Source organism: Mus caroli, chromosome 6, assembly GCF_900094665.2.
Source record: "Mus caroli chromosome 6, CAROLI_EIJ_v1.1, whole genome shotgun sequence".
NCBI lineage: Eukaryota > Metazoa > Chordata > Mammalia > Rodentia > Muridae > Mus > Mus caroli.
The window spans coordinates 98,055,179-98,082,035 of record NC_034575.1 but is presented as its reverse complement, the minus strand read 5'-3'; the positions used below and the strand labels follow the sequence as shown (position 1 = coordinate 98,082,035).

General features: G+C 37.4%; 1 protein-coding gene and 1 long non-coding RNA gene across 6 annotated transcripts in view; one reads left to right on the top strand and one right to left on the bottom strand.

Annotated features, from left to right (window-relative positions):
• LOC110296217 overlaps positions 1-3,367 on the bottom strand; it is a 40,702-nt gene extending 37,335 nt beyond the window's left edge. Inside the window, exons 1-2 of the long non-coding RNA XR_002378162.1 lie at positions 3,297-3,367; positions 2,532-2,604 (exon numbers count right to left, since the gene is read on the bottom strand). This is a non-coding gene — a long non-coding RNA (uncharacterized LOC110296217). The remainder of the gene's footprint in view (positions 1-2,531; positions 2,605-3,296) is intronic.
• The window catches only part of Cntn3 (contactin 3), a 354,817-nt gene that overhangs the window by 258,356 nt on the left and 69,604 nt on the right, over positions 1-26,857 (top strand). For all 5 annotated transcript variants that reach the window (XM_029478975.1, XM_021164805.2, XM_029478972.1 and 2 more), the window contains 4 exons: positions 281-417; positions 1,955-2,084; positions 4,012-4,162; positions 24,761-24,888. In XM_029478975.1, coding sequence (XP_029334835.1) covers positions 281-417; positions 1,955-2,084; positions 4,012-4,162; positions 24,761-24,888 — 546 coding nt within the window. The remainder of the gene's footprint in view (positions 1-280; positions 418-1,954; positions 2,085-4,011; positions 4,163-24,760; positions 24,889-26,857) is intronic.

Below are 26,857 nucleotides of genomic sequence, written 5' to 3'. Positions count from 1 at the left end.
AGCCTCTATTAATAGACATCTGAAGAGTATAGTATAACGTGCAGGACTTTGAAAGCAGAGAAAGCACAATAAAGTTGGCTTAAGATATAACACATTGCAACATGATTGTTAAATCTAGAAATGTTCTATATAGCCATTCAAATAACTTAATATAATTCTTGTCCCACCTATGTTAATCTATGGATTGTAGTCTGATAATCATTTATAAGACATTTATTTTTTTATTTACTCTATGATTTGAATTGTTTGTCTTCCTACTATTTATTGTTCTCTATTATAGCAAAACCTTATTGGCTTCAACTCTTAAGAGATGTGGAAATTGCTGTGGAGGACAGTCTTTACTGGGAATGCCGGGCAAGTGGGAAGCCTAAACCCTCTTATCGATGGCTGAAAAATGGAGATGCCTTAGTATTAGAGGTGAGGTGATACACCTGTTTCGTCCAACTATTCCTTTAGCCTCGAGACACCAAGTAGCTCAATAGGTAAAGTGTTTGCCTTCCCATGGGGACCTGAGTTCTATCCTCAGTACCCACTGTAAACACAATGCTGAATGTAGGAGTAAATGCTTGTGGTTCTGTGGCATAGAAACACATGAAAGACATTGTCTTACAGAGAAAGGAAAAGTGGTAGGCATTGGCTGCAAATAAGGAGAGACAGGCAAGGTTGTCCTTTGGCCATTTTGAACACATATGCGTGAACATCCACACAAAATTACACACACATACACACACACAAACACTGCAGTTTAGCCCTTAGTATCCAAACATAGGGATTCTACAAATGCAATTAAAGTAGGAGATGATTTATTTTAGTATACAGTTTCAGTCCATGATGATGAAGGAGGTATAATGAGAGGTTATATCAGTGGGATTCATGAAGCATAGAGCTAGGGCTAGATCCGAAGCAGATACCAATTTCAAGTACTACCCTCCCATCCCACTAGCCCTAGTATAGCCAAAGGGTTCCAAAGTTTTATATCATTCTTATGTTCAAACACAAAAGCCTTCAAGGGGCATTTCCCATATAAATCAAAACATAGTGAGAATCATAAAAATCAATCATCCAGTCTCTTAATGAAGTATCATCATATCACAATTCAGGGTGTCCTAATGATTTTGCATTGTTAAGATAATATTAATATAAATAATGATTCTGTGTATTTGTGTTAGAGAATGCTTTACTTTGACGGGCAGTGGTGGTGCACGTCTTTAATCCCAGCACTTAAGAGACACAGGAAGGCAGATTTCTGAGTTCGAGGCCAGCCTGGTCTACAGAGTGAGTTCCAAAACAGCCAGGGCTACCCTATCTTAAAAAGAAAAAAGAAGCAAGAATGCTTTACTTTGGGCAATCATGCAATTTAATTTCCCTTTCCTGTTTTATACCTTGGTCTGTTGTCTAGAGAATAAATAAATCTATGAATTGGCTGCCTTCAGCATTCAGTATTTATTTTCTAATTCACTTTCCCTCTCTAGTCATGTAACTTTGGCTCTTTTATGTATGTGTATACTAAGGCAGTTCCATGCCTTTATATTTCTATATATAAAAACCATCATAGGTGAGGAAAAAAAAACCCTGGTAAGTATGTGGATTTTCTATACTGTCTGATTATTCCTTAATGCACTGAGTGTATAAAGTCTTAGGCTTAAACAATTTAAAAATATATTGTGATGAAAATCTTTCTACCTCCTGTGATGAAAATCAGCCTTCTAGTACATCGCTCCCAGTCTGAATCATTAACCATGGTTGAAGATGAAATGGCTGCTACACTTCACCTTGGCTTTCAATAATTATTTTGTGATTTTTTTTTTACTTGTATGATGTGAAACATCATTTTCTATTCCAAAGAAGAAAAAGGTTACATTTCAGGTCAGACTACCAATGAGTCAGGGAAAAACAGCAACATCTGTTCTCTGATTGAAATATAGTGGTGTTTATTTTACTATTTTCTATCCAGGAGAGAATACAGATAGAAAATGGTGCCCTTACAATAACCAACCTCAATGTGACTGACTCTGGAATGTTCCAATGTATAGCAGAAAACAAGCATGGTCTCATCTACTCCAGTGCTGAGCTCAAGGTAGTAGGTAAGAATATGGATTTTCATGGCTTCATCTTACTTTCTCCCCTTAAACCCTCCATTGCTTCTAGAATCTAAAATGCAGACTTTTTAATATTCCATTCTACCACCAATAGGATTCACAATATTGTTTTTATTATTCTGGGTTTCTAATTAGAGAATACACTAGTCTCCCAGCACCTAGGAGACCCAACCGGGATCAATGCCACAAAGTTGAGAGCAGGCTAAGTTACATAGGCATGCCAGAAGTCTGACCAAACCACCCGGGCTATAGAGTAAGAGCCTGGCTCAAAAAACAAAAACAAAACACCAAGTCAAACAAACAAATAATCCAACCCAAACCAAAACATATGTATTTTAAATGATGTCAAAGGAAAAACAGCCGTGGTGACCAGAATTAAGTTCCAAGGTTGAGTTAAACAAATCGAAAAAGGGTCCTTCATCTCTAATGGACCTTTTCCCAGCCACACTACTGGAGATGAAGAAATGATTCTTGGCACTATTCTTGTGCTCCCTCTTGCTGGTCCCTGAAAGCAAAGGACAACATTGAAATCAGTGATATTTGATTTCAGAAACTGTATTTTACTTCACTACTTCACGGACGTAATTTTTGAGGTTCAGTTATAGAGTAAACTTAAGGCATGATTCACCAATGATCAATACTAAGATTATTGTTTATTTCCTTCTTTCCGCATGATAGTTATAAGGAAGGGAAGAAAAAAATTTTTAGTGTTTAGGGTATTTGTGCAAAGGACATTGGCATGTCAAATGTCAGAAAAACTAAACAGTAACATGACAGCATAACAGAAATAGAGAGGGAAAAGAGGGGAGTGGAGAAGGAAAAAGGGGTTCTCAAGATATTAAGATGTAAAGTTTTGATTTGAGCATACCTTGAGCCAGGACATAGCTATCACTATTATTTCTAGTTTCTATATAATACCTCCCAATTCACTGAGTTTATTATCACAATCTGTTCCATAGGAGCTGTGATTTCCACATAACATCTCATACTTGGGATTCTCGGGAGTAAATCAGGAACTTTACCATTTTACACATATGTAGTAAAAGGAATAATGCCTTTCTGATTAACATAGCATTGAATTTAAATGATTCTTTACATCTTACTATATAGCCTAAAGTTTGACATCACAGCTTTATTAAGCATAATATTTTCTGCACATTATGATATTTAATGTGGTAAAACATCACTGAACATTACCTCTTTCTTATGTCCTTTTTCCTCAATTTGAAAGATAAATGTAATTATGTGAGAATTCTATGGCACAATCTAACTAACAGTTAATTCAGAGCTCTACCTTCATTCTAGAACATTTGCCTAGCACTCTCTGAGTAGCAGATCCTCACTGTGCCGTAAGGATCAAGAGAGACCACATCATCATGATAGGACAAACATTCCTAAGCATTCTATGTAAAATGTTTTCCTTGAATAAACTCATGACTGCATTATTTTAATTATTCACAGTAAATATTAAAGGAGTCCCCACATAAAGCAATAATCTTTTTTTTTTTTTTTTTTTTTTTGGTTTTTAGAGAAGAGGTAAGCTGTGTAGAGCCGGCTGTCCTGACCCCCCCTCTGTAGACCAGGCTGGCCTCGAACTCAGAAATCCGCCTGCCTCTGCCTCCCAAGTGCTGGGATTAAAGGCGTGCGCCACCACGCCCGGCAGCAATAATCTTAAGATTTAGAATGGGACCTTAGACAACAGTACGAATTAATTGTTCAGCATTGCATTATTGCATATAATACACCTCAAATCAAACCTCAAAATCTCCCATGGCAAGCAGAATTTAAAAACATACATAAAGTGAAACTTTCAAATTACAGGGTTTTTTTTTTTTGAGTATTTAGTTCTTATTAAATAAACAATACTCTCTCACAGTCATTCTCTCTCTCTCTCTCTTTCATTCCCTTTCAGCTTCCGCTCCAGATTTTTCAAGAAACCCTATGAAAAAAATGGTTCAGGTGCAGGTGGGCAGCCTGGTGATCTTGGATTGTAAACCCAGAGCCTCTCCAAGGGCACTTTCTTTCTGGAAGAAGGGAGACATGATGGTGCGGGAGCAGGCGAGGTATTCTATTCTACAAAACACTGGTTTGCTTTCTTCTTTCCTCCTGCGGTGATCAGCAGTAAGGTTGTAGTATAAAATGAAATGCTGCAGCAGACAGTAGAATGTATCATATTCACAAATTAGACCACTGATGGTTTTGTCTTTAATATTTGCATTTCACTATGAATCAGTTTCAATCCTGATAAACCTTTCTCTAAATAAAATACTTTGCTATAATAGTTAGTATGTATGGATCTCTGGAGACAATCCACCAGAATAACCAAGGAATTCAAGGCCATGATGTTAGACTGCATCCCAAGACAAAAGAGAAGATTAGGTAAAATGAGCAAGTGTGCAAGGAAAGTGCACACTTTGCTGTCTTCTACGCTGGGATGATTCAGCTGTTCCTCAGGGTAGTTTAGGCTAACATGTCCTTTGTTTTCTCATTATAACACTGGAATGAAGGAACAGAAGGAATCTTAATTAAATGAGTGGATTCTGGGCCTGCTCTGCCTGGGTTCATGTCTTCATTAGGCATTTTACCGGCTCCATGACATGTCGCTGCATTTCTGTGTCTTATTTTTCTTCATTTGTTAAGAGGATGATGGCAACAGTTATTGCCTCATGTTGAGAGGCTTGTTATGGAGATGAAATGCATAAATATTCATAAGCCATGCTGATCAATACACACCAGAGAGTAAGTGTGTATAGTGACTACTATTACTATTGACTAAATGCTTATTTCTTGCTAGATACTGTGCTGAGAGATTTTAATAGCTGAGGAATAGCCCCGTAAGACTCACATCTTTGCCCTAGAAACCTGTGGCTTTGTTGTGATAAGCCATGTATTAATTGCATTTCTGGTGACTCTCATAAAATATCTGACAGCAATAGCTTAAGGAATGAGGGGATTGTTCTGCCTCACAGTTTGGGGTTTGAGGGTGCAGTCTGTCCTGGAGAGGACAGCATAATAGCCAGGCAGTCTTTCACATCCTGTCCACAGTCTGGAAGCAGAAAGAATTCTCCGCTTCTTTTCTTCTTTTTGGAAGCTTCAAGAACCCAGCCCATGGAATAGTATTGCTCACTTTTAGAATGGTTTTCTCAGCTTGATCTAGAAGCTCCCTTAAAGGCATACCCGGGAATAATTGGTCCCCAGGTAGTTCTAGATTTTCAAAAGCAAAAGTTACTATCACAACTGAACAAAAAAATGAAATTATATTTGAAATTAAGGTTGCCAGTTTGTCAATTTTTTATGCTTATTTATTTATTCATTGTTTTGTACATGAGTGTTTGCACCTTTCTGACAGAGAATGAGAGAGAGAGAGAGAGACAGGGAGACAGAGAGAGAGAGAGGGAGAGAGAGAGAGAGAGAGAGAGAATGTGCCACTGTACTTGTGGAAATCCAAGGACAACTTGTGGCAATCAGTTCTCCCCTTCTTCCACTGTGCAAGCTCTGGTGGTTAAACTCATACTGCCAAGCTTGGTAGCAGTAATATTTATGCACCGAGCCATAATGCCAGCCCTAATATTTCAATTGTAAAATAAAGATATTATCCTACAAAATTAACCTAGGTAGAAACAAACAAATCACCTGGGCTTTGGAAATTAAATAAAAGAGGAAAAGAAAGGCAAAGGGATAGCTAGAGAGTGATAACCATTTGGGAAACAAGTAAGTTCCAACGTGGACCTGGACCTTGAAGTAGATCCGGATGGATGCTTTGAAGACTCGAAAGGGCAACAGAAAGGGATTCTGTTTCCATCACACCAGGGATCAGCTTTCCACGCCTGACATCCGATTAAGCCCAAATGTTTCTGATCTCTTTAGAAGGAATGCAACTTTGTCACCTGCTTATGTGATTTTAGCCAATGAGCCCTATGGGGGAATGTTCCGTTGGATGCTTCTGTGTGTGGTGATTGATTACAGGAACCCCCTCCAAAGCTCTATACAAGTTATCTGCCTTTGAACATACTTGCTGCTAATGAGGAATCCAACCCTTAAGTATAACCACTAAGATTTCAGAACCAGCTTTTATACAGGAGTCTAACATCTTTGAGGCAATCTCAGGCTTTTCCAATCACAGAATTACAAGCATTATTTGGGAAAAGAGAGGACATTGAACAAAAAGTAAAATCTTCTTCCATGGTCATGGATTTCCTTTTCTTAAATTTCAACAAATTCTTACTGCAAATGAACAGCTTTTAGATTACAGGCTTGGAGGCAATTTCATAAGAGTTGGTAAAGCCACACAAGCTGCAATTGTTCCTTTATATAACAGAAAACATTTTTTTTAAACACAACTTCAAATGAACAACACAAACTCCAAAGTGGGCATCTCAAACGCAACCCAGCCACATAGGTCAAACTGAAAGAGGATGTGACCTCATACTTGGTGTTTATATTTATAAACAAGTTTAAAAGTACACTATGTGGTCAAAATCCTTTTTATTTTGCACTACACTGGAAGTTAAGACCTCCCCTGTAACTATATAAGTCAAGGCCACCTATGTAAGTACCTAAATCATTTTGACTATGCACATTAATCATACAGTGATTATTTTCCAAGGGCTTCACTTCTTTATTCAACAGTAAATCCACTTGTCGTCACAGCAGTACACATCCTAGACAGAGGTTCATAATATTAATTTTAAGTGGGGATAAAAAGATTAAGAGATTTAGCCCTAGGTTCCCAAGGAACAATTTACTCTGCACAAAATACTATGATGGATTGTGAAAGAATGTAAGTTTAGAAGGTGAAGGAATCTGCAGCTTTCTTGGTTCCTAGTTTGATGTCACACTTATGTGACACTTGTCAACCTTTGTTCTCTCGCCCATTAAAACAGATAGCAACTGTATGCCTTCAACTTGTAATGATCACATCACTTAACAGACACATATTTGGATATATGCTAAATAGTAAGATTGAGTTTATATTACATGTAAAGTATTAAAAGGCAGCATAATGGAAAGGGTTTTAGGTTTCTGTGTCTTGGTTGAGTGTTCCCTGCTTGGCTGGGCTTTCTAAAGAGACACTTTCCAGACTAGCTCGACTACATCAAGAACAGACCATTAAGGGGGTAACATTTGAAATGTAAATAAATAAAATATCCAATAAAAAAAGAAAAAAAAAAAAAACAGTCCATTGACTTTGTACCCCACCAATGCACCAGTCAATCTAGACAACTACCTGAGCATAAGCTGCCTACTGTCAGCTCAATGAAGAGCAGCTACAAAATATACAAATGGGCATAATCCTCTGTTTTAAGAAAGAGACAAGTGGTTACTGCTCTATCAGTCTAGAGGGAACAAATGCAGTGTTCTATGAGTATAGCATTCTGGATCCTTCATCTTGTTTTTCTGTGTCTCACATTTCTCCTGTGGATAATCAGGAAACTTTCAGACAGGAAGATAAAGCTGAAGATAAGCAGAAATAAAGAGAGAGGGAGAATTGTGCCATTGGATATCTGAAATAATGGTTTGGATTTTGGGTTTTATGTCCTTGGACAGCACAAATGCCAGTGAGCTTGTATGCTGAGGGAGCAGACTGCTCAAAGCAATTAGGACAGAGTTGTGGACTTGAATCTTGTCCAGGTTCATTGGAAAGCAGTGTAGGCTGATGTCCTTCGCTTGGCAATGTAAGGCCCCATGTCTTTCCTTTGTGACTGGGTATGCAGATTTCAGCCAGAACTTGGAAGCACTTTAAGTGGAAGACATGTTGGAGTTGGACAACCATGTGCAGTTCTAGCAGAGGAGCTGCAGATTCAGCTGAGTACATCTAAACTGAATGATGTATATGAGACCAGAACAGATAACGTTTTTAGGATGACATTTCCAATGCAGTATTTATGATGATATTTGACACTAATGTGTTTATCTCCAATATACCATAGGGTTTCTGGCCGCAGATATACTTACTTAGTCTTTGCTTCTTTAATTACTTACTTTTTTAGGGTCTGGGAAGCAAATGTGGGGTTGAATTATGCATAATAGTAAAGATCTGTATCACATCCCAGCCAACAAATACATTTCTAATAAGAAAATAATCTTTAATTAAAGTGTCATTCAACCTAAATTAGATTTTTAAAAGATAAGACTATGACTTTTATTAATTATGTAGAGTGATAAGTGTGACTGTGAATAGCTTAGCTGTGGCAATGGGCATAATCATCTCTAAAGGTAGATATTATAGAGTAGAAGAGAACATGGATCATCCTCTGAAGCTCATGGACACTTTAGTTATAAGTAGAGAAGCCTATTTTCATAATATATTCTCATACTTGATTTATAAGGAAAAGGTCAGCTTCATTTGCTCTGGAGCAACAAACAATTTCAAACCTCATAGTTACAAACATTGAGGATTGAGTAAAAACATTTTTCTTTCACAATTCTTGACTGTACAGACCTACAATAAGCAGTTCTCTGAGTAAAAGAAATGTCCTCTGCCTTTCAGCAACCTACATTATGTTAGCAGGTGTTAGTGTTTCACTCTTCTCCCATTTTATTCCCTTAAAATCGTGTGTTTTCAAGAGAGACAAGTTAAATTGGGTTGTTTATCTTCTTTAAGCAAAATAAAATAAAAAACAAATATTGAGACTATGAACAGGCATGGTTTATAAGAAAAATAGCCCATTAGCATGTATCAGATATATGTGAATTTTTTCTTTATTACTTAGTGGAATATAAAATGCATTGGACAATTATTTTTGAAAATTAGGCATTTTATGAGAATGTCATTGCTTATAATATTAAATTTATTTATATAGCCTCAGTTGAAAAGAAAGTCCAAGAATAGCCCATTACTCCTAATTAAACACATTAAAATCATTCCAGATATTCTATGCAGCATTTAATACTATATAAATGGAACTGTTTTTAGAGAAAGAAATAGTGACGATATATCCTGAATATGAACAACCACAACCGAGACAGATTTTTAAAGCCATTTTATTCAATTTGTAATAAAACTTTTGCCCATAGAAACTAGCCTTAAAATTCAGTGGGTCTTATATACCTCATAACTCCATAAATATGATATCTCTAGAGATGTTTCTTTTGGGAAGACAGAAAGAATCTACTGTTGTCATCAATTGGGAAGTTTGATTTTGGGGTCTAGGGGCTGTTTAGTAGAAAGCTGGAGCTGATTTGGGGTCCCTGGGTCTCAGCCAAGGGGTTCTCAGACACTTGGATATCCAGGCAACTCTGAGAGTCACAGAAGAGCATATAACGAAGGTGGGGACCTGTGGGCTGGGGACAATGTCTCTTCAGAGACTGGGATGGGAGAAGGGGAGATGTGGCTTGTCCTATGAGGTGGTGGTGGTGGGAATTGTCTTTAGCTTCGAAAGCAGCAGGCTTGGTAGTGGTTGTGACTGGAAAGGCCTTCTTCATAGCTCTCCATGGTGGATCTTGTTTCCCAACAGTGTATTGTAATGGCAGAAAATGGGTGAGTAAAACTCTACCCCGCTTCTCAGGGTAAGCCTGAGACGAAATACATTTTGCAGGGAGGAATGTCTGGGAAGGGAAGCTTATTGGCTAAGCCCTCCAAATTTCTAGGTACATCATTAGCACCTCTATTTTGGGCCTTAGTGACTGAGGTTACATCTTTATTATATGAGAAACATGGCATGTGTTCCAAGTCAGGAGGCTGGGAAGGAGCTGGGAGTCACCTAAGCCTTAGGTGTATACACACCGAGTCTCCTGGTCTTGATCTGCTCTACCTTACCAAACTTCCTGGCATGGTTTGATGTCCAACAATGAACTATAGTGAGATAGAGTATGTGATTAACATGATAATATGATTTCTCTACAAACAGAAATTTTCAAGAGAAGGGGTCATTGCTAAGTGTTAAATCTTAGACAGTAAACACAAAGATGGACAGTTGGAAGACACTGGATGCTGGTCCTCTGTCCATGAAGCAGGTGTTTTTAACCCTTCCATTCTGTGAAGAGGTGAGGAGAATGTTTCCTCACCTAGGATAAGGAGATCACTTCAGAAAGCAAGTGGTACACTGGAGGAACCTGAAATGGAGCAAAGAAAGTACCCCAGAGCTCTTGTCTCTAGCTGCATTTGTATCAAAAGATGGCCTAGTAGGCCATCACTGGAAAGAGAGGCCCATTGGACTTGCCAACTTTATATGCCCCAGTACAGGGGAATGCCAGGGCCAAGGGGTGGGGGTGGGTGGGTGGGGAACTGGGGGGGGGAGTGTATTGGGGACTTTTTGGATAGCATTGGAAATGTAATTGAGGAAATTACCTAATAAAAAAAAAAAGAAAAGAAAAATACCATTTAAACAGGAGGGTCATATCAATAAAAACTAGACTAATTTTCTTTGTATTAATTCCATGGCAAAGTTCATATTCAACCTCCAAAGCATGCCAGCTTTGCCTGATGTCGGGGATACTGTATCATTCATCTTCTTCCAAGGATAGCAACACTAAGTAACACTGATTTTCTTAAAGAGAAGATTGACCTTCATGGGTTAGGAGTCATAGATAGCTGAGAAGTCCTTGTGTGCTTTGCCTTCTCAGAACAGACTTTCCCTGCCCCCTTGATTTCTGCTGGAAAGAGAAGAAGGAAGGTCTACTCTTCTCCTATTCTAGCTACCTGTGAGAGAAGATTTATGAGTGAAAGTAGTCAATGGTGTGAAGCAAGACCTTGGTTTGCAATGGTATTCACAGAAAGCCATAACACCATAGCCTTTCTGTCATACACTATATAATAACAAAGTCACATCTTGTACATCTCACCGAGTCACAAAAGCACTTGAGTTCCTTGTGTGTCTATGTTTATAGCACTTAAACAAGTTATTTGTGGCTGACTACCAAGCAGTATGCTACTGGTTATTCATAGTATTTACGATGTCAGAAGAAGTTATATGTGAAGTTTATTTCCTTCCGTATTCAGTTTTGGCATAAGGAAGCAACAAAGTAAGAGAAGCATGTATCAGATCTCAGTCTGCCACTTACCCACCATGTGATACCAGAGCATTTGCACGGCTCCTGAATCTTGACTTCATGTTATATAAACCAGGAACAAGACTCCTCCTACATTAGTAGCCTTCATCTATCTGTTTGGTCACATTTATTTGGCTCTCTTTGCATATGGTGAAAAAATATAAATTTGAACACATTATTTAGGACTCTGCCTTCATCAAATTTCTTTCATTCTGGACCTTGTGTATATCATAGGACACCAGTCACAATTATAAAAGAAATGTATGTAAGCCATGACAGTGTCTCATGTTTGTGCTTTAGAAATCTAACTAATCAAATTTTAACTTTAGTCTGATGACTTATTTCTCACTATAATTTGGATATGCTAAGGCTAAAAAAATTATGTAAAAAAAAAAGAAATAAAAATAAACCTTTCTTTTTGGAGTGGTGGACTGACATTTTGTAATGTAAACCTTAAAGAAACAAATTCCACTAAAGTATTATTTTAAAGAAATTGCTGACAAGTGGTCTATTAAATTGCATCAGTTCAATTTTGTGATGACTGTGGGATTGCTAAATCCATGTTTCAAATTAGATTTTCTGGATTATGAAAGCTAGGGCACTTTAAGAAAAATTTACCAGCTTTATGATTTTGGCAAGGGAAAGCTGATCTATGAATCTCAATGTTCAGAATATCAGAATCCTCTTCAACCTATGGCCAGAGTTGGATCAATTAATATTTGTGCCCAATTAAATGACTTACTGACTCACAGTTTCTATTTACATAAAATTGTTTGGTCTGAAGAATTTCTAACTAAACCCCCAAACTCCCAAATGTGCTTATCAACATCTCAGTCTATGCTCTGTATCCCTGCTCACACATGTTTCAAAGAAAGAACAATCTTCATACAGCTGTTTTTAAGGGCACTTTGGTTTTCTTCTACTAACATGTTTAAGGTTGGAAAAAGAAATGTTTTATCTTAAGCGTTAGCCTAACATAGTCACGATGGAGTACAAGTGGATATATGATTGCCTTGTGAATAGTTTTTATGTCCCTACTATGTGCAGGACAGCTTATAGGAATTAATTTTCTCCTTCCAAGATAGCAGCACATGTGGAACAGGAACAGTCACCTTGCATCAGGAAAATAGAAAGGGCAGAGTTCACAGTCTCCTGAAAGCATGCCCTCAACAGAAAGACACTGCCCTGTACAAGACTCACATAGTAAATGTTTCAACACCTGTCAACATCACTGTTGGCGATCATGCCTATAACGCTTAGATTTTAAGGGACCTTATGATACAATCTGTAGGACCTCTAGGGCACAGGTGTCATCTCTTCTGTAGTTCATTCGTTACTGACATTCAAAGGAAGGGAAAGTAGATTTTCTTTCTTTGTGCTCTCTGTGTGGTGTGTTTGTTTGTCTTTAGTTTTGTTTTGCCTTGTTTTTGCCTTGTTGATATATAATTGACAAATTATATATGTCTAGGATATAGAAGGCAAGGTTTTGATGTATGTATACATTTGTAAATGCTACAGTCTAACTAGTCAGTATGTCTACTGCCTTACCTAAGAACAATGTTTTATGAACATGGTAAACATACTTTCTTGGCATATTTTAGGAATATAAATATTAACAATAATCCCCATGTCATGCACTGAAGTTTTCAGCTTATTTATTTTTCACAACTGGACCACTTTGCTCAATATCTATTTGCCCTGTTCTGTAACCCTTAACAATGACTTTCCTATCCCTGTTTTGTCATATTTAAAGAAAAACATATATAAGATATTATCAATATTTAGCTTTCATTTTACTTAGTGTGATATCTTTTAACTTTATCTATATGATTGTAAATGACAGAGTTTGTCACTTTTCTGAGGCTGAATGCTATTTCATTTAATGTATTTACCACACTCTCTTTTTAACCTATGTGAACCTAATTTGTGTGTGAGTGTGTGCCTGTGAACCTCCCCCCATGTTTGCAAATGTGTGTGTGTGTGTGTGTGTGTGTGTGTGTGTGTGTGTGTGTGCCTGAAAATTAAGGGTGTCCCATCTAACATATTTGTTCAGGATCCTACAGAGATCAGATAAGAAATCAGATCTCATGGAACTAGAGAGATGGGAGGCAGATGGAAGGTTTTGAGATACCATATGGGTGCTGGATACTGAACCATAGTCCTTTGTAAAAACAGTAAGCACTTTTAAGTTACTATACACTTTACTACTTACTGATCCATCTCTCCAACCCTGGCCGCATTCTGGGTCCATTCACTCACTGTCAAATCTCTGAATGGGGGAAGAAGTTGATTCCAGAGAAGCCTATGGGATGGGAAAGTGCACCGTGCCCAACTTTGTGAAATGCTTTCTGTAATACCTATCATATGCCACGTGTGCTGGGCTTGAGGATCTAGCACAAAGAAGAAAGATATGTCTCTTCACAGAACTTTCACAAGGAAGAGATGAAATATGAAATAAGTTTAAAAAAATAAGTTCTGGAGTTAAAAAAATGTCTTTCAGGAGAAATATTCAATAGAACAGAGGCCTTGAAATGGAAATAAGGTTGGATTGTGAGGAATGAAGGGTAAGGCTCATGTAACAAAGGGACACATATTCAAGGAGAGAGTCATGAAATAGGACACCTAGTGCATGAATTCCAGCAATGGGAATCTTTGTAAATCATGAAAAGATATTGGACTTTTAAAATGTAAGACATTTGAGTTAGACAGTAATAGTAGTGTGTTTCTGTATCTTAGAGAACACTGAGTGGAGGAAGAAGGGAAGCAGTGAATCTGATTAGGAGACACACTCTGATAATCAGAGCAGCAGTTACAGGAAGCTTGGTGTGAGGCAAAGTACTAGAAGTTGAGAATAGAATATTATGTGTTATGCAAGTACAGTTTGATGGATTTGCAACCCTGATGTAAATTGTCATACACACTGATTATATTTTAGGGTTGGTTATGCATGAATTATATGAATATGGATACAGCTATTAGATTGCAATTTTTTTTAGCACAGGCTCTAATTCTTACTCACATTTGTATTTCTGAAAACATGCAGTGCATTGTAAGTATTCAACAAATATTTGTTGAAGTTAATTTTATTCTTTCTTGGGTGGCTTCCCATATCTTAAAAGAACTCATAATTCTTCATTTAATTGATGGCAACTATTTCTTGGGAATGTACAAAATTGATTTTGTGGGTTTCTCTTTTAGGTCACCTGTTTAAAATATGAACAGTGTTGGATTTAGTGTATTTTCTTCTTTCTGCACATTTACATGGAGGGAGGAGGGGGTGAATGGACAGGTGGATGTGTGCTCAGGTACTCACTCTAAAGCATGGTTATGTGAATCCCATGCCTACCACACATTTATAAATGGAAACAAACATTTTAGGGAGTAATTATTTCCATCTTCCATATTCAGATACAGAAAATTATTCATAATTTACGTTGTTGTTTCAGTGTTCCTGTGTTAGTCCATCAGCATACTTTTCTCAGTGCTTAGCAAGCTCAAAACAAACAAACAAACCATCACAAACAAAACCCTACTGCTTTATGGCCGGTTTCCTGCTGTATGAGCTCATGCATGTTTTCCAGTTCTGGTCTAGTCATAAATTCATTATGACGCTGTTTCTGTAGTAAGTAGAGGTTTAAAGTATTTTTTTAAAAATACCCTTTTTGTTTCTAGAATCCTGTAACGGAGGGGGGAATATATGCTTGAGATAGAATATGTAAAACTTTATTACATTTTGAAAAGAGATTTTTTTCTAACTCACATCTACATTTTGCTGTGTGTGTGTGTGTGTGGGGGGGGTGCACCTGTACTTGCAGATGCCATGGCCATTGAGGTCAGGGACACCTTGCAGTAGTCAGTTCTGTTTTATGGCCACTGGGAATCAAACTCAAGCTTTCTCATCAATTTTTTTTTCTAATTTGTTAAAGTAGAAAATTTTAAACAAAGAAATAACTTGATATAACACAATGCAAGCTTTAGGTACTTTATTTCCATAATAATTATTAATTAATTTGATTGTTAAAATCAGAGTAATTTAAAATTTAATAGTTTTTTTTCCTAGTTTACATAATTACAAAACCTTATACCCCATTGTATTTACTATTTCTTTATGACCTCATCTGGTTTGAATAACTCTGTATTTTCTAGTTTATTTACTTAACTTATGTCTCTCAAAACATTTTTGCAACATGGAAAAGTATGCACCGAAGAGGTGGGAAGATACCATCCTGAGTAAAAACCCTTCCCGTGCAAGTCTAACAACCTGAGTTAAGAGCCCATATGAAAGTCAAGAGACTAACTGGACATCTCCAATTGGTCCCCTTTTTGCAGCTCTGGGAACCCTGCAGGAGATGGGAGTGGGAGTGAGAAAATTGTAGGAGACACAGGGGTTGAGGAATCCATGAACACAGCCCACAGAATCACCTACACAGGACTCATAGGGAATCACCGAGTGAAGCATAGGAGTCTGTATAGTTAGGTCTCTGCTAGGTGCTCTGCATATGAACTAGAGGTGTGTAACTTGTTGTCCTTCTTGGACTCCTAACAGTGAGACTGGGGATGTCTCTGACTTAAGGCCTGTTCTTAAGGCCTCCCCCCCCCTACTGTGTTGTGAAGGTTTTTAAGCCTAGTCTTAGTGTATCTTGTTCATATCCTTGAGCAGCCTGGTGTTTTCTGAAAAGTAAAGAAGGAGGCATGAGTCCGGGGGAGGGAAAGGTTCTCGTAGTTGGGGTGGGAGACTGGAGGAGGGACTGGGAGAAGTGCAGGGAAGAAAAATGGTGATCAGAATATATTATATGAAAGACTAAACAAAAAGTCAAATTCAATAGAACAGAATTTTTTTAATATCTGGGCACATATAGGGAAGTAAGACGTTGAAACAAAGAAATCTCTCCAAGTTCACAGGCTGGCCACACTCATGTGCACAGATGTGAACAGGAAGAGAGACCAGGTCTCAAGCAAGGTAGGAAAAGCTGCATATCCACTTTGCCTTCGGACCATTATGTATGATGCATCATGGCACACAAGTACCCACACTGTCACGCACACTACACACAGAGTGAACATATTGGTGACTATTTGAAGACAGAAAATTATGCCATACTTCCACTTTCCTAGCCTATGTTTTATTTGGACCTTCTAAATCCTTACCAGAGAATCATGATTGCTATTGCAGAGCATGGTCTACTGTAGAAGTCTTTTTAGGTTGGTGTTAGTTTGAGTTTTAAGTACCCAGAGGATGAATGTCTGCAGTTCGTTCATAGAACGTAGGCCCATGTTTTTATTCCTTATTGTAAGTACAGAAATTTGACACCAAACTTTATGCTGACAAACGGACAAAGGAAATGTATGTGTACTTATGCACGCACGTGTGTGTGTGTGTGTGTGTGTGTGTGTGTGTGTGTGTGTGTGTATTAATAGTCACAATACCTGTAGGGTTGTGGACCAGCAACCATGCTTGGGAAGCAGATGTGGGGAATTTGACTGTGCTTATCCCACACAGAGCTGTGGAGGGTGTTGGGCTATAGGGACACACCCAGACACTGCACTGCGGGATGGGAAAGTACAGTCTGAAGTGTGGGAATCCAGAGATGGCTTGAGTGTCTGAGATGAGGCCAGGATTCTCAGGCACTTAGACATCCAGGTGCCACTAGGAATTATGGAAGAGCTGAGAACAGATTTGGGGGTCTGTGAACTGGGGACAGCATCTAGCCCAGGGCGGGAGAAAGGGGAGCTCCAGCTGTTTCCATGGGGATTGTCACTGGCTTGAGGGAGGGAGTGGGGCAGGCTTGGTGGAGGTTGGGCTGGGAATGCAAAGAGGCTTTCTATGGAAGGCTAGACTGTGGCTCTGTAGGCAAAGGCTTTTTCCATGGCTCCCCAAGGCGGATCACGATGAAAAGAGGCAGGCCATGGTTTTAAGACATTTATTGTCATGGCGGAAAGTGGATGAGTAAGACTGTGTACCCCACTTCTCAGGGTGGGCCTGAGATTAAATACCATTTGGAAGGGATAATGTCTGGGAAGGGACACTTACTGGCATGCCCTAGGGAGATCTTGGTACCTCATTAGCATGGAGAACTCTGTTTGAGCCTACCTGACTATGGTCAAATCCCTTTTCCTATTGTCTTGGTCTGAGGTGTTAGGGATGCCTCAACTACATGTAGAAGCACTTGGGTCATTGCCCTTAGGTGATGGATGGCCACAAATCTATCAGAAGTGTGTGTGTGTGTGTGTGTGGGGGTCTTGGGGATGGTGATGGTTATGATTTCAAATAGTTGTACCCATATGAGATGTAGCAATATTATTAGGTGATATACAACTCTTGCTTAGACAAGAAATACATGTATCCAAATCCAGGTGATGCTTGTGGAGACAACACTGCACACTATTGTTCCAGCCGTGAACATGCTAAATGTATAAGCTGTTCCAAAGCTTCTTTTTCTTCTCACTAAACAGAGGCAATTTTCAAATATAAAAAATGATTCTAACCTTTGGTGCAATAAATGGACCACACACACCACACCTCATTAGCTAACTTTCCACAAATGTTTTTACTTATATATGTTTAATCATCTTCAGATTTCAAATATAAACTCAAGAGTCAGGACTCCAGGTGTATGTAGAGGTCCCGCACTGAAAATTGAAGAGAAGCAAATACTTGTGTTCCTTTCTTATAAAGACATAATAGATGGCCAGAGAACATCTGAACATTGAGATTGTTGTTTTTCAGATTATTCCTAGAAAACAGATTAAAGTGTTTAACTGAATGAGCAAATGGCTAACCCAATCTTCATGTACTTGAGTGAAACAATATTAACGATTTGCTTTTCTGCAAGGAAAATTTCAAGGTGGCAATTGTGACATGTATAAAATTATGATAAAGAAAAGAGCCAGCAAGGCACATCTCAAAAGTCTTATCACTGAAGCATATGACATAAAGACTTCCCAAACATATATGTTGATTGCATACGTGAGTGGTAGACTTGCTCTCTAACTTAATGCCCATAGAATCTTAGAAGACTTGCATTATTGCTAGTTGTATGAACACTGTTGTGTGTACCCATAGATCTGTACTATGCAGAGGGAACTCAAAATACCTTAAGTGCTAAAAGACCTTTCTGCTCTAAGAATATTAGAGACACAGAATAAGATGTGAATGCACCACTTAAATATTGATAGATATCTATAAAAGATGATGACCTTGATGCTGACATAGTGGGGCAAAATGCTTCTATCTGACAAGAATTCAATAGAAGGATACATAGTCATTAGAGCACACTTGATGTTTGATTAAGCTGTACCTCCTTTATATTAAAATTATGTTTGAACTCGGTATTTGTTGAGGAAACATGTTTCTTGAAATTGTACATATTAAAAACCTGTTCTTTGTAAGTTGTATGCTTGGCGATAAGTTGTTGAAAAGTTGTTCGTAAGGCAAAGCCTTGTGATCCATTTCTAACCTAATCTGATTGTATTTTAAGACAACACCAAAGCAACTGGTATTCAATATAATTCGGAAAACAGAACTTATTGTCCTTTATCTATCCCTCAGCTATCAGAGCAGATCACTATAATTTGTAGTCCTATCAAGACTGCATAAAATGAGAAAGAGAATTCCCCAAAATATAGATCAATGCTGGGTCCAAAAAGTAAGTCCCCATTTGGACCAAGTCAAATAATTTGACAGCCTGGAGGCCATTGACTTGATGGAATTCCCCTTGTGTTTACCATGAGCCTTTTATGCTTCAATGTTATTATTGAGTGTAACTATTATTTCAGGGTAGAGAGACACTTATAGGAGAAAAATTCTCCAAGCCCTTCCTAGAGAATGTGCCTCTCTCTTCATTCTTGATTAAAGACCCTGACCGCAAAGTTCAATTTTTTCAATGACTTCCTTTTATCTTTGATTGGCCAGGGTATATAGTATCTTCAGATCTTATCTTGCTACAGAGATGCCCTGTGGCTCTTCACATGTGCTAACATGTAAATCTCCTTAATTCCAGATGAAGTATTTATAGCACATCCTTGCTCTCCTAAGCAATTTTACATCATCTTTATGTACATAGAATAATGAGGCTCACAGATTGATTTTTTACTTTCATTGATTAGACTCATTGCTGAAGTACAGAAGAATAGCATCTAATATGGAGATCTTTTGAGTCTTAGTAATCTTTTTTGAAGTTTTCTATTAATACATAAGCCACCAGACAATTTCATATATCATTTGTTCAAATCTGTGTTCTTTTTTCAATATATCTGGGTATTATTTATAATCTTTATAGATATCCCATTGTAAAAGGACACAAAATGATTTTGGCCTGAGCAAGTACAGTGTTACTAGTTAGAATGAAGTACCTTTTGAGTCACTTGTTTCTATGGGCTTAGGTTCATTTTTAGAAGAAAACAGTTGACTCAACACAATTGGCTCAGTTCCAAATGTAGATCTCAAAGTGATCTGTATTTGGAAAGGTTAAATAAAAGTAGAGGAAATGTTCCCAGATTGTTGACCATGTCCTTATAAATACAAGGTCATGATAATACACCAATATGTTTCTATAAGCTGTGTTATCATCAGGATCTCAGAGACCTGCTGCCTGGGAAGTACCTCATGCAAAATAGCCAAGCACTGTTTTCCAGGTCCATGCCCACTCAGTGATAGGATGAATAACTCTTGAGTCTTCCCCATTCTGTATTCATTCCTGAAAGATTTTTTTTTCTGTCTAATGGATCCCTCAAATAATACTGTTGAATTCTAAAGATGAAAGGCCCAAATGGTACAGGTAAAGGAAAGTAACTATAATACTAATTTTCTAAAGACAGTCTGTGGGAGACCTTTGAGCCCAAGAGGGAACAATTTTGCTGAGTATGTTGGGGCAAAGGTACTGTCTGCTTTTTTATTTCTCTAACACATATTTTTTCATATGCTTTCATCAATATGTGTTTGCTTTCCTTAACTGTCATTATAAATCCTGTATTAAATGCATTACAAAAAACTTTTCTCCTACAGCTAATTGTAAACATTCCATCTTGTGGAATGTGCACTCAGAAAATGCTATCCAAAATAGCCTTGTTATTTTCTGTGCAGCAGTTTAATCATTGTGATCTCATGTGAGCTCATCTCCACTGAGATGTACTTCCTGACAAAATTTTCACTTTAGTGTGTTTGTTAAAACTCAAGGTGAATAAATTACTGTAATACTCCAATCATAGACCAGGGAAAACAATATTTTCAGAAATTCTGCTTGCTGTGCAGAAGGCTCCATCCTTTTTCTATTTGAAAGCATACTGTGCTATTACAGGTGTTCAAATGCCAACATAAAATGCAGTTCAATGTTTCCTAGACAACAGTATACATTTTGAGAAAACGGGGTTTTTTTGTTTGTTTTCTTTTTGTAAGTCCTATATTCAATGCCATCCCTGAATTGCATCATGGATCATTAGAGCAGTGTAGAGCAATCATGTCTCCTTAACTGAAACTAAGCATAAACTGTTCAAAGCTAAATGAAATAACTGACCTCTTACTACAAAATGAAAGCCAATAAAAACACACATAAAGGTGTGCTATAAAACTAATCTAGACGTTAAATGCCATCATGGTTTTAGTTCTCATTTTTCAAAACAGGATGCAATATCACTTTTCAGAATGTTAATCTCATCTATCTTCATTTTACTTTTTTTTTGTTCAAAATACAGTTATTTGTTGTTATCTACATTTTCTGTCCTACCCATTCTCAGAAAAACCTGTTCCCAGAAAGCTTAGAAGACAATTTCATTTATAGTGAAGTGGTATAAAATTTTCACTTTGAGTCTCTGTAGAAAAGCGTGGGTTATTGAAGGGTTTCTGTTGAGAAACAATTACTCCATCCATTTACTGAATATTGTTTATTTTTATGTTGTGCCAAATGCCCTGTGGGCCTTTTAGAACTTACTAGAAGAACCAATTTAGGAAGAAAATATCCAATTAGCTTAAATTTTTATGATACACGCAGAGTTTGCATTCTGTGAAAGTCAATGTGTTTGTTTTGGAGATCCTTGTGTGGTGACTACGACCTTAGGCTTTGCCTCTGGAATCCCCTCTCACTTCGGCAAGGCCATGCAGATTGCTTTGCTCAATTGAAGTTACTGCACAAAACATGATGTAGGATTTCTTTACTTATTTAGCTTCATTCTTATTTTTTTCATAGCTTTGGGATGCAAACAAGAGCTACAGCACATACTAGACAAACACAAAGGATTTTTTTTTTTTATGTCTGAGTATTCTGTACATTGGCGTTAGAAATGTGCAAATTTATAGGATGAAACAATAACCAAAACTAATTATCACTTAATCTCTAAACTTTAGCTCAGTGTTTACTAAATTGAAAAGAGACATTTTATTCTGTTTTAAGATTGACAAATTTCCAAAGTAGTAGATTCGAGGTATCTTGTGCCTCTCTTTTAGCTCCTTCTTAGGACTCATAGTACTTGCATTTTATCCCATTTAAATGCCTACATGAGTTTGGGATGCTCTTGACTAATGTCTTTCCTTTACATGTTAGAAATAGCAAATCATTTTTTAACAACAATAATTATAATCAGTTGGAGCAATGCCCTAGCATTTTTTTTAACTGAAATGATTAGTGATCGGAATAATTGGTGATGGGGTCCTTGATTGAATTCTCTCCCATGTTTTATGTCTCTTGTCTGTGGAAGTTCTCACTGTCTTTTTTCCCAGCCCTCAGTTGCTCCTCCCATCATCTTCATCCTCTCCATCTCTGTTGATCTCTGCCCTAATAGCATAGTTTTGTTTTCTTAACCACAGCTAAGTCGATTCTAAATTCTTTTTATCCTACCTTCTATTGCATCCTTTTTGATACTTAAATAACACAATAATAAACAATATCATACATATATGTATGTGTGTGCATGGATACATGTATGAATATAAATGAGTATTTATATGTGTGCAACAGACTCTATTGGTACTCCATGTAAGCAAACTTTGCATTCATACCACTTCCAAAACAGCATATTAAAAAAGAAAATGATGTAGCTGGAGAGATGGGTCAGCAGTTAAGAGCGCTGGCTGCTTTGGCTGAGGACAGACATTTGACTCACATAATCTACGTGTAACTTCACAACCATCTAAAACTCCAGTTCAAGAGCTTCTCATGCCTTCTTCCAGGTGTTATGCTGTGCACAGACATATTCAGGCAAAATGCCCATACACATAATGTAAAATAACCATATTTTTTGAAAAAAGAAACGTTGCAAAAGCTGCTTTTTAAATTTTACTCTGTTTAAATTCAATGCATATGTGTGTAATGTACCTTCATCAAATGCATTCCCCATTCCCCTTATTCAACTCCCTCTAGAGCCCCATCACATCTTATTCTCAATTTCATTTGATCCTTTTATGATAAATTAATCTTTATCTTATATGTTACACATATGAGTGTATGTCTGAATGAATATATACCATGCACATGCCTGATTTTCTCAGAAGAGGAGGTCTCTGAAGACAACTAAGACTATGAATTGTTGTGAGCCACCACTGTATGGGTGTTCATAACCAAACCTGTGTTGTTATAAAGACCCATAAGTGTACTTAACTACTAAATAAACTTTGTAGCCTCCATCCATTTATTTGTATTCAACTAGTGTTTTCTGTATGCACATGACCAAGATATCTCCACTACGGCTTGGAGAACCTATCACCGTCCATACCTCTGAATAGAGGAGACTCTCCCTCCCCTAGCAATGATCAACTGCCATGGTTGATCATGGTTGATCATGGTTAGCCATGGTTTGTGGACATAGAAGGTCTTCCATGTTCTAACTAGAATTTCTAACTTAGCTGCTCTGAGTCCGTGTGTGCAACACCATATCATGTCTAGAGGAGAACATTTCACAGCACTCCTCCAATTGCTATGGCTCTAATAGTCTTTATTTTTCTTCATCCTTCATGTGTTCTGAGCTTAGGGTATGGCAGGGTGACATGGGTTTAATAATAGATGTTCCATCTAAAGCTGAATATTTATAGTTGCTTAGCTTCAGCATTTTAGACAGTAAAGAGTCTATTTACTTTAACCAACCACAATAAGAAGCTTCTCTGAACAAGGCTGTACTGGATATGTACAAAGTTCATTAGCTCTTTGTTCCCTAAGCAATGGACATATTTATTCTTATCCTAGTTACATTGCATTAAGTATAACTGGCCTAAGAATATGTTAGAATAAGTGAAGTATATAATTATATAGGTTGCACACCTTCTTTTTTTTTTTTTTTTTTGAGACAGGGTTTCTTTGTGTAGCCCTGGCTGTCCTGGATCTCACTCTGTAGACCAGGCTGACCTTGAACTCAGAAATCCGCCTGCCTCTGCCTCCGAGTGCTTGGATTAAAGGCATGCACCACCACCACGTCCGGCTTGTACACGTTCTTATATGAGTCCAGGATACCACGAGGAGTCTCCTAGTATCAATCCCCAACAGATTCCAATGAGTGACATTATTTACCTATGTGCATATAATAATATTGCACATGTAGTGTAATATGTGCATATAGTGTGTATAATAGTACATAGAGATTGGGTTGAGCTTTTCCTCTTTATCTAATATCCTCACCATTGTTTCTATATGCTTTATTGAACAGGCCCAAGGTTGGAGACATTTATTGACTGTTTTGCATATGCTGCCATGCTGCCATTGGACTACAAACTTTTGAAAAAGTTTGTTTGCCATTTACACAGGTCCCACACACAAGCTTAAAGTTATAAAGAATCAAAAACAGGAGACATTTACATGTGAACTGCAAGGCCTAGTATTGGTTTTAGGCATTCAGAAAAGGGAAACTTAATTGTAAATAGACATGTAAAATAAAAACATAGGTATCAAACAAATGTGTCCCATTCTTCCTTCTCAGGGCTGATGAACCCTTCCTCTTAGAAATGCTATCTAACTCAATCCCCCCTTTATATAACCCCCTCTTTCTTTTTCAAAGTGCTTCCCAGCAATTCTGACCTCACATTTACTTAGTCTTTTTTTTATTGTCTGTGTCTCTAAAGATTAACATTTTTTATATGAATCACCAGGATAACATCTTATTCACAAAGTAATCCCAGCACATTACATGTAAGACACTCTTTTGACTTTCATTAAGAATACAAGTTGGAGCAGAGGCTCCTGATCCACCCCCATGGAGTGACTGAAATTCTTTTCACTACCTCACAGATGACCATATATATATATTTTTAATTTTTAATTTTGTTAAATGTGACTATTCTAGTTCATAATTAAAGATAAGCATGTCCATATATATATATATATATATATATATATATATATATATAGTTTGAAAGTAAAGGTAAATTTATCATATATATATAATATTTCATAATTATTTACTAAAAACACTCCTATAATTAGATGTGAGATAGCAATGAATTAAACTAGGATAAATATAAACATCAAGTAAAATTCTAATTGGTAGATTATCTTTTCTTGTTTTAACTGGGTATACTTTTGTGTGTTTATGTAAATCCCTTTTACTTTTTTTCAATTCACAGAAACTAGTGACTGGTGGACTATACCCTAAATTACTACTTTAAGCAACGCCTTCTGAAAAAAATATATATACCAGTTATATGCAAACAGTGACTATTGCACATCTGTTGTTCTAATTTCTGTTTACTCTAGGATTTCTTTTTTAAATGATGGAGGACTCAAAATCACAAATGTGACTAAGGCAGATGCTGGAACCTACACCTGCACAGCAGAAAACCAGTTTGGGAAAGCAAATGGCACAACCCATTTGGTTGTGACAGGTGCGTGCTTTTCTTAGTTTGCTTTACTCCAGGGTAAAGTGTATTTCATTAGAGAAAAGGGGAAACATCTATCCATGCATGGGTAGCACTAGGTAGACTAGGCATGTTTAAACAGTGTGCAGGAAAGTAAGGGAGAGAATGGATGGAGAGGTATAGAAGTAGGTCACAAGAGGGAGTGTGTATGGATTTAATCAACATGTGTTATATTAATGTTGGCATTCCCAAACAATATTTATTTAAAAATGAAGACATTGAACATATGTCTCTCCCACTGCATAGTACACACTGTAAAGTCAGGACCCATCTTGGTTTGAGTGCTAGAGTGTGATATACCTAAATGTATATTTGTCACAGCACAGGAAACATGGCTAGACGCAGTAGCTACTCTGCTGGCATCCTGGGCCATAAGAAACTCAGATGTAATGTATTGTGATTACCTTTACTTTGTGCCCTTATGTTAGAGCTTTGAGTGTTCATGTTTGATTATAATTGGTCTTTTCTATAGAAGTTCAAGGTCATGAAACAACTTTTGATATTAATGAGATTTGTTTAAAGTTTGGAGTATATTTTGTTCTTTTATCCTTTCAAGGAAAACAATGAACATTTTATGAGACAGGTGTTTGGGTTATGTCAAGGAAACATCAGCAAAGATACTACCCCATGCACATTACAACCTACCACAGGAAGGAGCACAGAGGGAAGAAAAAAGATCTCAGAGATTAATTAAAATGGAAGAACTGCAAACAATTTAAAAAGTAGAAATGAGTGAGGGAATTGGGTAAGTTACAAGCAAACCAGGATACGCTTAGTTGGTCTGGATGGAACATGGAACACAGATTTCAAGGATGAAAGTGTTAGCTGATTGCTTAGGGAGAGTTGAGTAGACAGAGTATAGACTTGCTAAGACTTCAACTTTCAGTCTGATCTGAAAAGAGAAGCCAATGAACTGTTTTCAGCAGAGAAATGGCAGCCCATGTGTGTGATTTTCACACAACTTCACTATTGAGAAGATCCTGAATGAATCAAGACAAGAGGATGGAAGAGATCTGAAGAATTTACCATGAAGACAACAGGAGGTGACAGGGACCTGTAGTAGCCAAAGGTGTGCTTGGCAAGAGTCTACAGGCTGGTATTGGTCGCTTCATATATTGAGCATAGACAAAGCAGGAGGTGCTGGTAAATTGGATGAGAGGTTCATGAAGAGAAAAGAATCCAGAATGACTTCAAGTTGTAGAATAAAGGAAAAGTTTACAACATACTACTTAGCAAGCATGATACTCTGAGGTTTGACCCCTGCACTGAAAGAAGAAGAGAAAGAAATGGAGTGGAAGGAAGGAATGGGAAGGGGAGAGAAAGAAGGAAGGAAGGAACTGTACGGTGTTTTACTAAACAGCATAATAAATGGCTGTCAACATCATTACATTGGCATGCACTGTGTTTGTACTGCTTCAGGAGGGACAGATGTTATGATGTCAGTCTGGGCATGGTGAACATCAGGTACATATTAGGCTTACTCAATGGAGCAGACTAAACATTAACAAAACCTCAGTGAATTCCAGTGCCCATATCACCATGGACAGAGAAAGAAGACTAGCACATTCTCCACTAGTTCTTCAAATTTCAGTCCATGAGTCCTACATATATTCCTTACTTACATTTTACCAGCCAAACCCTGTGACTAGGACTGAATCGCCCTGTTCAGAATTGAATTCTACTTGTGCTCTAAAAGAAGTCATGGTAATCAATGAAGTTAAGAAGCTGAGAATGTCATGGAATATGAGAGTTTAAACTTAATGGAGAGAGATCAGGAGGAGATACTACTAACTCAGCAGTTGTTTATATCGAGTTTGGTACTTGAAGCCACGAGAATAATATCATTCATCTGTAGTTAATATGTTCATGAGATACTATTTAAAAAAAAACCAACAACAACACAGCTCAACCCATTTTACATTAAAAACTTTAGGAA